Source organism: Ambystoma mexicanum, chromosome 2p, assembly GCF_040938575.1.
Source record: "Ambystoma mexicanum isolate Mex_15411 chromosome 2p, UKY_AmexF1_1, whole genome shotgun sequence".
NCBI lineage: Eukaryota > Metazoa > Chordata > Amphibia > Caudata > Ambystomatidae > Ambystoma > Ambystoma mexicanum.
The window spans coordinates 1,410,638,794-1,410,656,885 of NC_090923.1; the positions used below are offsets into that span (position 1 = coordinate 1,410,638,794).

Here is an 18,092-nt window from a genome sequence, read left to right on the forward strand (position 1 = left end):
TGCAGTCCACAGGCAATTCGTATCCATCAAACTCTAGGGCTGCAAGAGCCAAGCCCTCAGGTTCAGCTATCCTGGGTCGTGATGCAGGATTGCGCCCCCTTCTCTGGTGAGAACATCCGGAACTACCAGCAACTACCAGCAGCTTGACCGGGGGCAACGCTGACAGATGAGAAGGTCCGTAAACCAAATCTCCCTCAGCCACGCCGGGGCGATGAGTATCATATTACACGGACACCGTCTTAGTGTGCTGATGACTCATAGCAGGAGAGGGAATGGAGGGAACATGTACAGGAACAGTCTTTCCCACGGAAAGGAGAACGCGATCCCCAGGCTCCTCGGCTGCTGGAACCTGCTGGCAAACGTCTTGCACTTGGAGTTTGTCGCTGTCACAGACAGATCTAACTGGGGCCTGTCCCACTCGGCAAACAGGCGGTCCACCTGAACTTGAAGAAGCTCCCACTCGTGGCAGGAGCGCAGTTTCCTGCTGAGGGAGTCTGCAATGGTGTTCTTGACTCCCCCGAGGTGAAGAGGGATGAGGAACATCCTTGTCTGACGGCCCATCCCCACAAGTCCTGCGCCTCCTTTGAGAGCGCCAGGGATCGAGTGCCCCCTTGTTTCCTGATGTAAAACATGGTGGTGGTGTTGTTCGTGAAGATCCTTAACACCTTGCCTTTCAGTGACGGGAGGAACGACTTGAGGGCCCAGAACACTGCCCGTAGCTTCAGAATGTTGATAAGATACTTCTCCTCTGGCAACCACATGCTTCTGGCAGGCAGACGTCCGGTGTGCGCTCTCCATCCCTCCAGGGAGGCATCCGTGGTGACGGTCTCCTGGTATGGCGGGTTCTGGAATCCCGTGCCTTGGGCGACGTTGAGGTGAACGCCCTACCATACTATTGCCCGCCAGAACTCGTCATTGAACGAAATCTTGTCTGTGAAGCTACCGGACACTTGTATCCAGCGGGCGTCCAGGAATTCCTGGACGGGCCACATCTGCAACCTGCAGAGTGGGAGGAGGTAGTTGCAGGATGACATCATGCCCAGGAACGACTTGATGGCTCGCACCACAGCTGTTCTCGTCAACGACAGCTGCTGCACCATCACTAGAATGGCTGCTATCCTCTCCTCCAAGGGAGATGCCAGGCAAGACACCGTATTGATTCTGACACCTAGGAACAGCACTGGCGTCAAGCAGGACTTTGGATAGTTGACAGAGAATCCCAGATTTGTAAGTAGCTGGACGGTCGTCTCCATGTGTCCCTGGGCCAGCTCCTGCGAGCGGGCGCAACTCAGCCAGTCCAGGTATGTGTACACGTTATGCCCTGTTGACGTAGATGGGCCGCCACCGGTGCCAGGCACTTTGTGAACACCCTGGGGGTTTATTTCAAGCCGAAAGTTGGGGCCTTGAACTGGTAGTGTTGTCCCTGCAATACGAAGCGTTGAAACTTTGTGTTTCCTGTGAATGGGGATGTGGAAGTAGGCGTCCTCCCGGTCCAGCAACGTCAAGAAGTCTCCCTTTTCCAGTTGGCAGAGCACGTATAGCAACGTGACCATCTGAATGTTTGGGACTTGAGGCATCTGTTCAGATATCAAAGTCTAGAATGGGCCTCCATCCCTGTCCTCTTTCTGACCAAAACGTATCTGGAATAGACTCTGCCGCCACGGAGTCGCTGGCCAACTAGCTCTTTTGCCCCTTTTCGCAGCATGGCTTGTACCTCCTCCAGGAGCTGAGGGGTGTGTTGCTCATGACGGGCTACCGGAGGGATCCGCCGACACCTGTGCTGAAACTTCAGGGTATGGCCTTGGGTGAGAGTATCCAGCACCCATCTGTCGGTGATGATTTTTCGTTATTCACTGACGAACTTAGTCAGCCAGCCTCCCACCGGGGTTCAACGGTGGGGGTCCGACGTCCTGGTCGGTTCAGGCTTGCTTTGGTGCTGGCGTCCTGCTCTACGGGCGACTTCGACGCTGTCCTCTGCTACCGTAGGCAAGGGAATGGCCTCTGTAGGCTTAATGAGTCAGGGATCTGGAAGGTACGAGGAGGCAAAACCTTTGGAAGACCTGCTCGACTTTCCTCTTGAGGGGCGAAAAGAAGAGAAGTGCTGCTGGAGGATGCCCAGGGAACGGACTGTCTCCGTATCCACCTTGATGGCCTGTAGGGACTCATTGACGACCTTCCCAAATAGGTCATCCCCGAAGGGCATGTCCAGTACCTTCGCTTGGACCTCCTGGTGGAAATTCATGGCCTTCATCCAGCCTTAGCGATGAAGGCAGACACTGTTCCCACTCTGCCAGAACCCCTTGTCAGCGACGTCCAATGCAAATGGAATGGCGTGATCAGACACCACCTCCCCTTCCTGGAAGAGAGCGATTGCCTCCATCTTCTTATCGTCGGGGAGGAACTCCAAAATCAGACCCAGCTTGTACCAGAGCTCCCTCTCGTACCTGGCTAGGATAGCCAGTGCACTGGCTGCCTTGATGGTGGACACAGCGGTGTAAATCAGCTTCCTTCCCATGGCATCCATATTCTTCCCCTTGCTGTCTGAAGGGATCAAAGACGACGAGGACGGGTTAGCTGACCATTTCCTCGCGGCCGCGGATAACACCGAATCCAGCGATGGTTGCAACCTCTGGCACTTGGGTGCGGATTCCAGCACCCAGCACTTCTTCTCCAGCCTATCCCAATTGGCCGGAGCCGTGCAAGGGTTCTTCATGAGGGCCAGGCCCTCTTCCCACACGTCGTTCAGAAGGGGCACCAGCATGATTGTCCTACTCTTGGCCTCGCGCCTCTGGTACAAGACACTCTCCTTCCTGGTTTCTTCGGGCAAAAGCTGGAATAGCTTGGAGGCTCTGGCTATCATGGAATGGAACGACCCCACCTCATCCAGTGGGGATGCCCTATGTGGAGTATCCAAATGCGAAACCCACCGCCCGCTGGTAAGAATATCCTGTCCGGCCGTCATAGTGGCTGTATCCCTCCCTGTACCTGTGTCTGCTGGCGGAGATGGGGGCCTACGCGGATATGGAGGCTGAAATGGGGGCATCAGATGACGCTTCATCATCTTCTCTGGAGGGTGATCAGGGGCCTGGGGGACCATTGGAATTGGGCCCTGTGGCATCCTCTTCTGGATCTCCGCTACCTTGTGCAGGATCGACAGAATGTCCAGAGACACATCCGTCGGCTGAGCTTGCGGGATCGGAACACTAGGCCCGTGCGGTTGCGGTCCTACTCCTCGATGTTTTCGTGGACAGTGTGTAAGGACTCCAGGTCCTCGTTGTCCATGGACGAGACCGCCATGGCTTGGGTCATGGCCTGAGAGGGTTGTCTCGGGACCTCCTCGCCCCCCACCCTTTTTCCTTGCTGAGGGGCTGGAACCAGGGTCTTAGCCGGTTTTCCCTTTTCCGGCGTGCCGGCAGACTTTGCCAAAGTCACTGCAGCGGTCATGCCTCGTATTCAGGGATACCTTCTGTGCTGCGGGTGTTACCTTCACAGGGTCAGCACCCTTAGCTGTTGTGAGAGCAGCCGCCACCAACTGTATCGTCGACAAAGTCTTATCCTGTGCCGATTGGGCCTTCTTGGGCAGATCGGCCTCCTTCTCTGCCCGTGGCTTCTCAGGCTTCTCGCACAGTTTCTTGGATGATTTCTGAGGAGGAGCTCGATTGTCGGCTGGCAATGGAGGCAGATGGTGATGTCGATTGCGCCCTGTCCACCTTGGCACCTGCTTCTCTGGTGAACTCGGTGGACTCAGACTTGCAGTTCTTGGCCTTGTCTTGGGCCCCCACGCATGAGGTGCCCTCAAAGGACTTAGAAGACCGCTCCTCGGACCGGCCGGTCCTGGGTGAGGCATGACCCTGCTCGGAGAACGGGCCTTGGCATTCAGTCACACCGCCAGTCTACTGTGCTATCCCTCATCATCTTCTTGGAGAACCCAAGGCATACCTTAACACTCCACTTCCTTGTGGTCAGGATGCAGCCAGTAGAGGCATTGCAGGTGCTTGCCCTCAATCAACACATTCCGTAGCCCGCACCTGGTGCAGGGCTTGAAGAAGGACCTTGTCTCCTTCTCTTCTGTCATGCCCGGAGGGCGAAAAGTAGGGCCAACAGCCTTCTGGAATCTTCGACGATCTTTGACCTTGAGGGGTGCTGAAATTCATCGACAACAGATCCCTGCTTTCGGCAGATGGAAAATAGAGCACACAGGCTCTTTCGAAACAAAAATAGAATAGTTTTCCGTTGAAAACACAAAAGAAACCTTCGAGGTAGCTGCCAGAGCAAACTCGAGGACTGCCAACACTGACATGTGCGGTACAAATCTGAAGATGGCTGCCAGAGGAGGGGCTTAGGGAGAGGACCGTCATTTGATGGTGGCAGTATGACCCAGAGGACAGCGATTGGTTTAAAGGAGAACAAGTTGCTTACCAACTGTACCGTTCTTTCGACTGGATGTTGCTCCCACCTATTCCTTATCTTTGATAAATCCACTTCCAGCTTGCTGGCCTAGGAAAGAAAATTTCAGTAGAGGGTTGCTGCTCGTCGACGTCCCTCGAAGGCCTCTGTATCGGCACCAGCGTCACCACAGATATGAATAGTCTTGCGCATCGTCCGTTGCTCAGTTCCGTTTTTGAAGTGCTGTGTTTGTCCAGTATGAGATGGTTAGTAGTTTTGAGGGAGCGTATTCGGCAACTACAAGGGAAGTTTTACTGCGGGGAAGGATGGGAGGGGCGATAAGGAATACGTGGGAGAACATCCAGTCGAAAGAATGTTACAGTTGGTAAGTAACTTGTTCTTCGAATGGATTGTGTCCTCCCACATATTCCTTATCTTTGATAGACTCGCAAAGCAGTAATGTGTATAGGAGGCGGGAGTAAAATTTAGTAATGTTTTAAGAATGCACAGAGTGCAATACAGTTTTCCCAAATTTAGTCTCCTGGCTAGTGGAGGAATCTAGACTGTAGAATTTGGTAAAGGTATGTGCGAACGACCATGTGGCAGCCGCACAGATGTCTTTTATTGGAACTCCTCTTTGGAGAGCTGTCGAGGCTGCGATACCACTAGTTAAACGAGCCCCAAGGTGTTGAGGAGGGTCTTTTCCTGCCAATTTATAGCTCTCTATGATAGTTAGAATTATCCATCTTGAGATGGTCAGTTTCGTGATGGGTAAACCTATCTTATGTCCTGCATACCCGACAAATAACTGGTCTGCTTGCCTAATCCTTGCGAGTCTGTTGATGTAAAAAAAACACAAGGCACGCTTTGGATCCAGCCTGTGCAATCTCTCTTCCTCTTTCCCAGGGTGAGGAGGAGGGTAAATGAAGGCAAGGTTATTTTTTATGTGATATGGAATTCTGAAACAACTTTTGGGAGGAAATTCGGCTTCAGTTGAAGAACTACTTTATCTTTGTGAAAAATAGAATGTGGAGGTTTGCAAGATAAAGCTTGTAATTCGCTCACTCTTCTGGCAAATGTTAAAGCGACTAGGACATTTTAGAGTGAGAAACCTTAGAGTGAGAAGAGGTTCAAAAGGAGTGCTAAATTTTAAGACTAGATTTAAATCCCCCACGGGGGACCTGAAAAGGAGTTGGGGGGGGGGGGGGGAGACATTAGTCAACCCTTTCAGAAACTGAATGACTAGAGGCAATTTGAAGTATGAAGGTTCCTCAGCCGTGCGTTTAAAGATTGATAGCGCGGCGAGGTAACCCTTTATTGTGCCAACTTGAAGTCCTGAATTTGCCAAGTATAGCATGAAAGATAATGCATGAAAAAGGGTCAATATCCTTGTCTCTACAACAGCTGCATAATTTGTTTGAACGGCAGCGGCATAAAGATTTAGTTGCTGGCCTTCTGGTCGAAAGCAACACCTCCATTACGTCATCCGGGAGGTCCCAATCTTTGAATCTCAACCTTTAAGAAACCAAGCGTGAAGGTTGAGAGTCCTGATATCAGGATGGAGAACCTGACCTTCCTCTTGCGAGAGAAGATCCTCTCTTTGTGGAAGACGAATCAGAGGTCAGATGGACATGTCTAGAAGATCCGGGTACCACGTTCTCCTGGCCCAATCAGGGGCAATTAGAATCATGGGTTTCCGGAATCTTCTCAGCCTCCATATAACGTGAGGAATGACGGGGACTGGAGGAAATGCGTACAGAAGTGGAAACTCCCAGTCCACCACAAACGCATCTCTTAGAGCTACTCTCGGGGGAAATTCAATTGAGCAGTATCATTCGCATTTCTTGTTGACAGTTGTTGCGAACAGATCTTCCTGAGGGGTTCCCCCAAAGGGTGAAGATCTCTTGAAGGACTTCCTGAGCTAGATCCCACTCGTGGGAGACTGTGGTCTGCCTGCTCAGAGTGTCCACTGCCGTGTTCTTCTCTCCGGCTAGGTGAACTGCCGATAGAGAGATTCCTTCCTCTATTGGCCATAACCAAAGCTGCATTGCCTCTCTGCACAGTAGCAGTGACCCTACGCCTCCTCTTTTGTTGAGGTAGTGCATGGCCACTGTGTTGTCCGCCATTATCAGAACATTTTTTCCCTGTACTGATGGCAGAAAAACTTTCAGTGCAAGCCTGATTGCTCTCAGCTCTAATAAGTTAAGGTGTAGTCTGGACTCCGATGGAGACCAACGACCGCTGATGGTTGGTATGGGCTCCCCACTCCGTGAGTGATGCGTCCGTCACTACTATTATCTCCGGCCATGGTAGCCAAAACGGTTCTCCTTTAGAGATGTTCTCCCAACAGGCCCACCACTGAAGGTCTTGTGCTACTCTGTTTGGGATTTGTAGGAGATCTGACATCCTTCCTGAGAATTGCGCACACTCGAGAGATCTCATTCCCAGGCGAGCCTCTGGCACTAGAAAAATGCAGGATGCCATGAGGCAGAGCAACCTCAAAAAAAAAACAATCAATGGCTGGTAGACGCTGGGCATTTTGAAATCTGGTCACCATCTGTAGAATATCTTGAGCCCTCACCTCTGGTGGCGAGGCTTTTCCTAGGGATGTGTCCAGGAATGCTCCAATGAACTGGAGTCTCTGTGATGGTATCATGTGTGACTTGTTTAAGTTGAGGGAGAAGCCCAGGTTGTGGGGGAAGTGGCAAATATAATCTAGATGGATCCGAGCTTGTTCCGGGGACACTGCTCTGATCAACCAGTCTTACAGGTAGGGGTAGACATGAATCCCTCCCCTCCTTAGACTTTCTGCCACGTCCGCCATTAACTTGGTGAAGACCCTCGGGCGGAGGTCAGCCAAAATGGCATAACCCGAAATTGATAGTGAGAGCTGCCAATGGTGAACCTCAGGTACTTTTTCGGTGCTTGAGATGTATAGACACAGGAAAGTAAGCATCCTGAAGGTCCAGAGATGCCAACCAATCTGAAACTGGAGGGCCTGAAGGATCTGAGAAAGGGTTACCATCTTGAACTTGTCCTTCCTGAGGAATTTGTTCAATTCTCGTAAGTCCAAGATGGGTCTCAATCTTTCGTCCTATTTTTGGTATTAGGAAGTATGGGGAGTACCAACCCTTGTTCCTCTCCACTACAGGCACCGGTTCTATGGCACCTTTCTCTAGCATGTCTAAAATCTCCTGCATATGGAGCATGTCTGGAAACTTCAAAGAGTTGCTCCCCGCTGGATGACTCGGAGGCGTGTGTAGGAAAGGCAGGCAGTAACCTTGGGCAATTGTTTCCAATGCCGAAGCATCTGATGTAATAGCCTGCCATTCTGTCAAATGTTGAGTTAACCTGCCTCCTATTGGTGTGTTGTGTGGAGAGACCTCAGAGGGGTTTTGGGGCAGCCGACGCAGATGTTGAGGGTAAGGCAGTACCTGCTGATCCGGTTTTATACCTTTGACCTGTCCACCACGGGTAAATCGTCTCTGGCCCCTTTGAGCTGGATGCCCTCTGCCTTATCAGAATGCGGAGTAAAAACAAAAGGGCTTTTTCCACTCCAGGACGTAAATCATCTCTGGTCCCTTTGAGCTGGCTGCCCTCTGCCTGATCAGAATGCGCAGTAAAAACGAAAGGGCTTTCCCCTCCAGGACATACCTGTGGGGCGGTTTGGAGTTGACGAATTGCAGCCACAAGGGATTTGGCTGCCGCTTTGGAGGTTTGCAATTTCTCCAAACTGTCATCAGCTTTCTTGTCAAACAGAGAGGTGCCGTCAAAGGGCATATTTAGAAGTCTGGCTTGTACATCAGGAGCAAAACCAGACTTCCGCAACCATGCAAATTTGCGGGTTGTGGTACTGGCCGCCATGGCTCTGCTGATGCTGTCAGCAGAGTCCAGACCGTTTGAAGGGACTCACACATTGCATCCTTCCCGTCCTTGATGATATTCAAGAATGCGTCACGTTCGTCCCCTTCTGGGCGACGGTCAGCCGCCGATGAAGTGCACTCCCAAAGGGTGTGGCTGAATCTCTCTAGCTTGCAAGTGGCGTTAACTGACTTAAGTGCCATTCTGTATGCCGAGGACATTTCTGGCCATGGCTTCAAATTTCTCGTCGTCCCTATTGAGGATCTGAGGTCGACGTTCTGTATTTCGCAGAGAGCTTTTTGTTTAAGTCCAGTATTTCCCAATTCGTAGACATTTTTCTCTGTAATGCTGCATGAAAGGGAACTATAGGGTCTTCTTGAGGACCTTTATGCAAGATGTGTGTTAAATCATCTTGTTGAAAAGAGGGTGCAGGTGCTGACCACCCCATAAACTCCATAATTCTAGCCATGAGAGATCTATAAGACATCTCTGCATGCTCCCCCGGTTCTGGTCTACTGAATTCTGCCTCTGGGGAGGTATCTATGCCACTGGCCGCCTGTAAAGACTCCGGAAGGTCTTTTAATCTGACTTCCTCTGATATTAGCTCCTCTGGAATAGGAACTCTTTAAGATTGTAAGCCAAAGGGCCTTTCATCATCAGAGTCTTCCCCTTCTTCATATATAGGGGACAAAGCTCTGAAGTAATCAGAGCGTGGATAAGGAGTAAACCCCATTTCAAGCGATGAAGGAGCTAAATTGGTGGATACTGCTTGAGATAGGGTTGTAGTTGTCGATGTAGACGTCATAGGTCTCGACAAATTTACAAATGGCGTTGATATACTCAAGTATGGCACCGAAGTCGTCGAGAGAATCGGAATTCTGCCCGGTGTCATCAATGTCCTTTTGGCCGCCTTCGAAGGATCTCTCAAAGCCTCATGCGCGGATGACGCCGCCGGGGCATGAGGTCTCGATGACTTCCCTTTCGTCGGGCCCAACAACGGCGTTGATGGCGTTGTCTTGTGTGTCGAAAGGGCCGTCGATAACGCAGTCTTATGTGAAGGGTTCTTGTCTCTACTCGAGGGTTTGTGACGCTCTCGAGGATTTTAATTTACAGAGGTCGATGACTCACAGCGTTTCTCTTTAACGGGTCCTTCACCCGGGGTATCAACGCCAGTTATCTCCGAGGGGGACAATGCCGCGTCCTCGAAGACCCTCGGCATTTTTTGGCGAAATTCCTCCAACGTAGCCGGAGAGCTATGTTTCGTGTGGAAGGTGACCCTTTCTGGTGAGTTGGAAGACAAAGAGGAAGGTGATCTATAGCGCCTCTTCTTAGTATGTCTTGATCTGGATGAGTGGTGAGAACCACTTCGAGATCTCAAGCGGGAATGTTTACTCCGATGACGAGGAAACGAATGTCTCTACTCGGCCGAGGACAATTTGGAAGGGGTAGAAGGTTTAACGGTCCTACCTTTTTCCAGCTTCCCCTGTCATGGACATACATTCATCGCACTCTGAGCACGGGTGCTCTGGGCCCAGGCACCACACGCAGACTCTGTGAGCATCAGTCAACAACATCTTTTTTCCACAAGCCCAGCATTTTTTTAAACCGGATCGTGGCGTCGATGAACCGGACAAGGATGCCATCGTAGATTTGAAGTTTTCTTCAAGAATATCGAAGTTTGGAAAGATTCACTGAGGAACCGAGCATTGCATCTCCGAGGCTTACGAAGCACGGAAAAAACGGAAGTGAACAACAGACGTTGCGTGAGACTATTTATATCCCTGGTGATGTCGGCGCCGATACAGAGGCCTTCGAGGGACACCCACTCGAGGGACGTTGACGCGTAGTACCCTCTACTGAAAAAGAAATTCCGAGGCCAGCAAGCTAGAAGTGGATTTATCAAATATAAGGAATAAGTGGGAGGACACAATCCATTCGAAATACAGTTTGTAATTGAAACTGCTTTTTCTTTGACCAACTGTTCCCAGCCTGACGGGGAATATTCATGAGCATGTGAATCCATGAAAGAGCCCATGCTGGAGAACTACAATATTCCACCTAGTTTGTCAAGTTTTCTGTCTGATACATCATCCACTCTGCTTAGTCTTGATTACATGATGAATACACAAAGCGAACTAGATGCTTACGCAAAGTAGGGATCAATACTTCCATCCAGTCTGTACATCTACAGATCTACTGCAATACCAAACACTGTAGTTAGCCTCCAGAGCTCGCTTTGCTTTAGGATTATGATCTTATTATATATTACCAGCTGCAGGAGACAGCAGCCAAACTATTTTCAAAGCCTTTTTATCATATCTATTTATTTGTGTCCATTGATGCAGCTAACCTTTTAAATGTTATAGACAATCATCTATGGCTCACAAAGTTTTTTCGTCCACTCGCACTTTTATGAAGGACGAGCAGCATTTACAAGACATTTTTGAAACCTTTATTTAACACTTACTTTGTTTGCAGTAAATGTCAAACACAAGTTCACTGTGCATGGCTGGATTCTGGGTGGCAGCAGTGTGCCAAACAAAGTGGGTTTATAGTGACATGCACCATTTTACAGAAATCACATTTTAAATTTGTTGTCCTCCGTTGCTATGGGTTGAGGGCATTTCTCTTAGGTTGAATAGGTAAAGTTACCCGACCTGCAGGGCTAGCTAAAGTTTAAACATTTGCAAGGCCTCACTCCTCTCACCAATGTCTTATTTCAGCGGGATGCAAAACTGCTGTATTATTGCTCATTTTATGTCTTCAGTACAAATAACTTCTGGTGAGATTAACATTATTAGTACAAAATTGCTAATCAAATGGGTCGGTTTGCTAATCAAACATTTAATTAGCAAACTATGCAAATCAATTATTGAAAACTAATTTATGCTTTGATGAAGTACAGGAAAACCTGAATGAGGGACTTTAATCAAACAGGCAAGTGAAGCTAAAAATGCTTTACTTGCATACAAAGTAAGGCAAAGGTTCAAAACATAGGGAGTCAATATAAGTTTCCCAGTGCGGGAAAAATGCTGGTAAAAGTGGCGGTAATACTACCATCAGCATTTTTCCTGCACCGGGAAACTAAAGGTTTGCAGGTGGGGGTGACTGATTTACCTCCATATATAACACAGCACCTTACAGAGACTCTTGTAAGGTGCTGTGTTAAATATGTTTATCATATCCGGTAAAAAAAAGAGACATTAAACCGGACCCCAACTTTGTTGATGATTTACCTCCAGCCAAGAGCTGGAGGTAAAGCAGGCCCCCATCAGCCAAATACTGCTGACATTTCTGGCACCAGTAATTAAGTTAAGTGCCCCCCATAGAGTCCTATGGGATTGCATTCAATGGGGAATTCCTGGCATTCCCGCCACCTGTAATATCCCAGTAACACCGGGATTTCAGGCGCATGGAATGCTAATTCCATTTGGTGGTATCCTGCCGGTATTACTGGCAGGATACCACCAAACTTGTAATGAGAGCCATAGGCATTAATTTGGGGGTTCCATTGATGTCAATGGAAGGGAAGTTGCAAAAAGAAAATTCTGTGTGTGTTTCAATGTCTTAAGGCAGTATCAACAATGTAGCTGTTTGAGCTGGTACTGGATTTTAATATGGGCATGGTATAGCACTCGTTGGGATATACAGGCAAACTGAATTCCACCTTCATTCCAGATCAGTGAATCTCTGCCACATAACAGTGAAGCCAACCACGTGAGGCTACTTGCACCACTGAGAATATGGTGTTTTGGAGTACTTCAACCCTGAGAGACCTCAAGAGGCCCACAGAGTTATGTCATGCTTTAAGCCGTGGAAGTGGGCTAATATGGGGTTAGGGGGAGGTAGTCTAAATCAGGAGCTCCAAACTGCATCCAGACATTTCTTGCTTTGCAGCGTTAATCACGATTTGGTGGAGACAATATGTCACATACCTCGGTCTGGACGCCTCTGATCCCTTCCACCTGGGGACATCGAAGGAGAGCTTCTGGAGCTGGTGGGTGACTGATTTGGTGTATGGAACGTTTTTTTCTTTGCAGAGTTTAACAGGTGCACTTGATCAGGAGGTGACTCTGCTGGAGAAGTAGAGATCTTAAGGTGAGCTCTGATATAGAGTCAATGATTCACTCAAAAGGATGGCAGGCTGATGCGGCTAAGGTACATGCCTTACAGTAGCAGAACAGTACAGTTCCTTTGCAGCCTTACAGGTAGAGGCAGCAGGTAAGGGCTACCAACAGTACCTACTCTGTCATTTTAAATGCCTGCATTAACTTCATGAGCTAGGTTTAACATCTTGAGTCTTATCCTGTACTTTATAGATTGTTTCTCACTTTGTCTTCATCATCTGTGCTGGCAGGAGGATTCAGCCATTCATTTTATTTTCCTGTGACAACCGTCCACATCAACATGTAAACAGTATCTTAACAGACCTTACTTCAGTGCCACAACTTCCCCAAGTATGTATATTCCTTCTACTGTGTTAATAGATTTTTGACATTTAAGCGTGTTTGTTTTATCATCCTATATTGTATTTATAGTGGCAAGGTATTTAAATGCATGCTTTATAACTTCCCTCTTGCTCTACTGTATCTTTATGTTTGTTGTTTTCAAGACAATATCGTAGCACCCCTCTACTCCGTTTCCACATCTGTAAAGATTTAAGACTGTATCATTCACAATCCTGCACCACCTTATTCGTTTTTTATGGACTATCGCTAATCTTCACCCTTTTGGAGAGGTGGCCTCCAAAACCAGACAATGCTTTTGATGAGACATCCATAAATGAATAAATGGACATGTCAGGTATTTAACCTCAGCCTGAGGAGCCTAAAATTCCTTTGGCTCACAATACTGTTCCTGAAGACACTGGATCTACGAGCTAGCATTACAGTCAGATGAAAAGAACAAAATCCACATAAGTACCTTCTGCATAAGATCTTTTGTTTCCCATGTCCTGCTTCCTCAATTCCCTGTTCCCGAAAGAGGAGCTGGCAGATGTTCTGCTGTCAATCACGTGGGATGGGCTATGCATATGGACAGGTAGATCTTTCAAGCTGCTTACTGTGTGAAAAAAGTAATGTGTGTCAATGAATGTTTAGGTGCAGGATCAACATTCTCATATCCTCAAGGCTGTTGGAACAAAAAGGATGCAACACTTGTTAGGTACAGATTTGGGGTAGGACACTAAGGGTGTACTACAACAATCTCAGCCTCCTGGCAATAAGACCCTACCTTCTAAAGTCTGAACTACACAGGTTTTTAGTCCGGTAGAACAGCCAGGCTTATCTCAAGAGGGGTCAATGTGAGCCGTAAAGTGTTTACACAAAGATTCACAGTGGCAAGTATTCAAACAAACACTCAAACTCAAGGTTTCTTGATAAAATAATTATTTATTTACCGGTCATTTATATAAGCATTCTTTAGAAGGGAGCAATATAATAGAAACACACAAATACCTTCAAAAATACACACTCTTAGTTCCTAAATCAGCAAGCACCCTTTGGGGATGCCAAACAGACACTTCCTACACACTCAGGTGACATCAATAGTTAGGACACTGTAGACATTGATTTGTTACTGTTAGCATTTAAAATAGAACTGAGATGTGTTCAAGAAAAGGTTATTAAGAACAAGCAAGAGATCACAAATATTCTTCTTAAGCAGGCAAATACTTTTAAACCCTCCCCAGTGTCAGAGGAGAGAAGAGTCTTTGAGTGAAACAGGCTAGGCCAAAGTCAATAGGCAGAAGTCTAAAAGTCTATGTAGCTGAAGCACTTCTTGTAGGCAAGTAAGAAAAGTCTTTGCACAATGTTTTAGAAGTCTTTAGTGAAGAAGAAGAATCAATGTAGGGCCACAAGCTGTTAGGCTTGTTAAGAGTAGAAACAAATGTACAACAAGAGGTGCGTTCTCTTAGACTTTACAGTACATTCGTTTAGAAGAAAATGCAGCAGATGACTTCTGTTCCTGTGCAGCTCTGCAATCTTCAAACTAGTGGCAATTCAGTGTCTCAGCTCCTGGCGTCTAGGGCAAACAGCACCACCACGGTTCCTGGCTGTCGAGATGGGCTTTCCTTGCATCTGATGTTCAGCACGATATTGAGTTGCCTCATGCTTTGTCAGTCCCACTTACTCAGAGTCCGGACGATCTTCCTGGAGCTCTTGGCCAGCTTAAAAGCAACCTACACAAACTGTTGTTCCTCTGCCTGGTATTTCGGTTTCCAGCAGCAACTCGGTGGAAATTCAACCAGCTGTGAGAAGGATGTCCAGGTGGCTTACTTGGAGTTGATTGGTTCCACCAACTCAAAGGGAGAAGTAGTCCTTGCAGGGGCTTCTCGGTCGATACGAATTTGGAGTTTCAGCACAGCAGCAGGGCTTCACCGTGCAAACCAACGGTCCAGGAGTTGCAGCAGGCGTCCTCTTCAAGTTCTTCTTCGGATTCCTTCATCCAGTGATCGACTCTGCCTTCCAAGCCAAAAAGCCTCGCCTTTTATGCAGGTTTCTCCCATTCATTCCAGCCTGGCTGTCAATCACCCAGCAGGGTGGCTGTCCTTGACGGACAGTCAACCGGCCAATCACCTAGGAGTGCATTCCTGTCTCCTACGAGACTAAGCACAGGGAGTTTTGGGCACCTCCCTCACTTCCTGCCCCACCCTGGAGCCAGAGGCAGGCTTCACTTGTGAATCCTGCCAAAGACAAAACTAACCAAGGGACCAAACCTTGTTTGGTGCGCAGAGTAAATCTCAAGAAGTACCTTCTCACAAAGAAATGGCAAAAAAACACGACTGAGGCCATTTTGACAAAAATGGCACCGAAGGGTGCTTTTTCTGCAGCTGCGAACGCAGCCCGCTTTAAAGGCACACCATGGTAGTAGAAAGTAAACCACTGCCACCAGCTATTCATTGAGGAAAGGGTAACATAAAACTGTTACATGAGAAGCTAGACAAAGGGGATACTATGTAAACCCTCCAGCACCCTATTGTAAGATAGTGTGTGCTGGGTCTAGAAATGTAAAAGTGTAAGTAAGGCCAATTTCACTTTACTGCTCTTGGAAACAGTAGTTATCCAAGAGAAAGGTATTTAAACCTTTGGGGAACTCTGGAAGACTTCCCTGTAGCACTACACTGAAGGTGCTGGGTGCTACAATGTAAAAAGATGCCTATGGAGTTTGTCAGACTCCAAGAACCAAAAGTAACACAGTGTTTCAATCACATTAAAATACATGAGAGAGTGGGGAAAAGGGTCTCACTCTCTCCAGGTAAAAATGAAACAGTCCTAGAGTCCAGCAAAAGAGTTAGGGGTCTCTAAGGTAGAGAGGAATTGGCACATTTCTGAGAATTCTCCCTAACACTCGTCCCCCCAGACTAAGGGACAGGAGGATTTAATCCACCCCTGGATGAATCTCCTTGCTCCAGTCGGTCATACTTTCTGGAGAGACCATCAGCATTTTGGTGATTACACCCTGACCTGTGCTCTATGGTAAAATCAAACCCCCGAAGGCTGATAGACCATCTTAACAATTTAGGATTCCCCCCTTCATCTGCATTAACCATCTCAAGCGTTGGTGGTCTGCTTGAATTACAAAAGTAGATCCATACAAGTATGATCTAAACTTCTTCAAAGACCACACAATTGCAAAACATTCACGTTCTATGGTTGCCCACCTTGTTTCAGGCTCCTTCAGTTTCCTACTGATGAAGCAGATTGGGTGTTCCCTGCCTTTCTCATGCAGCTGACTCAGAACTGCACCTGTAACTGTATTGGAAGCATCAGTTTGTACAATAAATGATTGGTTGTAGTCAGGAGCTCTCAAGACTGGAGCTTGACAAAGGGCTTTCTTAAGTCCTTCAAATGCCTTAGTGCACTCCTCATTCCACTTGACCTTCTTGGGGAATTTGGGTGAGGAGATCACATTTAAGGGAGAGGCTATGGTCCCATAGTTCTCTATGAGGTTCCTATACTAACCTGTGAGACCTAAAAAGGCTCTTACTTGGGTTTGAGTAGTAGGGGTGGCCCAGTCTTGTACAGTGTGTACTTTGCTAGGCAATGGCCTTATTTCACCTCCTCCTACCTCATGTCCAAGGTAGACCACTTTACGCTGACCAATTTGACATTTACTTGCCTTTATGGCCAGATTGGCCTGCTCAAGAGCCTGCAAAACATATCATAGGTGGTCAATATGTTCTTTCCAAGTAGGGCTGAACACACTGCAATGTCATCCAAGTATGCCATGCAGAAGTCCTCCATCCCATTCAGAACATGATTTACCATCCTATGGAATGTAGCAGGTGCATTCTTTAATCCAAAAGGCATAACCTTAGACTGGTAGAGGCCTCCTGGGGTTGAAAATGCAGTTTTCACCTTGGCATGGTCAGTCAGAGCCATTTGTCAATAGCCTGAGATTAGGTCAAATGTACTGAGGAACTTGGCTGAACCAAGTTTGTCCACCAGCTCATCTGTCCTAGGTAAAGGATGGGCACCAGTCGTGGTGACTTCATTAAGAGCTCTATAGTCCACACAAAATCTCAACTCCTTGGATCCTGCCTTTGGTACTAGTACAACAGGATTAGACTATGGACTTGTAGATGGCTCAATAACCCCAAGATCAAGCATCCTGTTGACCTCTTCCTTTATGTGGGTTCTTCCATGATCTGACATCCTGTAACCCCTGCTTTTGACAGGGAGACAATAACTAGTGAGTATATCATGCTGGCTCCAAGGGGTCAAGCCTGGTGATAGTGAAAACAGAGGGGCAAACTGATTTAACAGAATTTTGCACTCCTCCTGTTGTTCCAGAGTCAGATCAGAAGAGAGATTAACTCATATCTTTCCATCTAAAGGTTGGAGGAGGTCAGGTAGAGTTTCACTCTCCTCCTCGTCGTCTCCTGATAGAAGCAAAGCTCCCAGTTCTGGTCTAGAGACATAGGCCTGTAGGCGGTTGGCGTGAAAGACCCTGGGGGCCTCCTTAGGATGGCCTAAGTACACCAAATAATTGACCTCTCCAAGTTTGCCCACAGCCTTAAAGTGTCCAATCCATTTGTCCTGTAAGGCCCTCAGCCTTGTAGGTACCATAATTAGAACTAGCTGGTCTTGAGTGAACTCAACCATGTTGGCCTTCTGGTTATGCCAATGTTTCAGCAGAGGCTGACCGGCTTTCAAGTTATCAGAAGCTTCTGTCATCATGTGTGTCATTCCCCTTAGGAAACCTAACACATGGTCAGTGACTCTCACTGGCTTGAGAGAGGAGCACTCTCCAACCCTTCCTTGATTAGGGCCAATGGACCTCTAACCGATAACCATAGAGGAGCTCAAAGGGGCTGAAGCCAACTTCTTCTTGGGGGACTTCTCTAAGCAAAGAGAAGGCATGGCAGTAGAAGGTCCCACTTTCTTCTAAGTGGTTCTTCTAAGGCACCTATTATGCTCTTCATAGCTCTGTTAAACTTCTCCACCAATCCAATGGTTTGGGGGATGGTAGGCTGTTGAGAACTTGTAGGTCACTCTACAGTTTTTCCACATGGTCTGCATGTCGTGGGACATAGAATTGGTCCCCCTGTCTGAGATAACCTCCTTAGGAAACTCAACCCTGGTAAAAATACCAATGAGGGCCTTAGCAACTGCCTGAGCAGTAATAGTCCTCATAGGTATGGCTTCAAGATACCTGCTGGCATGGTCCACCACAACCAATATAAATAGTTTGCCTGAAGATGTGGGAGGGTCTAAGAGACCAACAATGTCAATCCCTACCCTCTCAAAAGGGACTCCCACCACTGGGAGAATGGTGCCACAAACTTGGCTCCATTCTTGCCAGAAGTCTGACAAGTGTGACAGCTTCTACAGTACTTATACCCC

The 18,092-nt window shown here is 47.8% G+C and overlaps 1 protein-coding gene across 8 annotated transcripts in view; it reads right to left on the minus strand.

The window, feature by feature from the left end:
• Nucleotides 1–18,092, minus strand: part of LOC138567561 (uncharacterized) — a 2,466,350-nt gene that overhangs the window by 953,866 nt on the left and 1,494,392 nt on the right. For 7 of the 8 annotated variants that reach the window (XM_069645900.1, XM_069645903.1, XM_069645902.1 and 4 more), the window contains 2 exons: nt 13,171–13,308; nt 12,183–12,323 (listed from right to left, as the gene is read on the minus strand). In XM_069645900.1, the coding sequence (XP_069502001.1) occupies nt 12,183–12,323; nt 13,171–13,308 (279 nt within the window). The remainder of the gene's footprint in view (nt 1–12,182; nt 12,324–13,170; nt 13,309–18,092) is intronic. The other variant, XM_069645901.1, reaches the window with a different exon arrangement.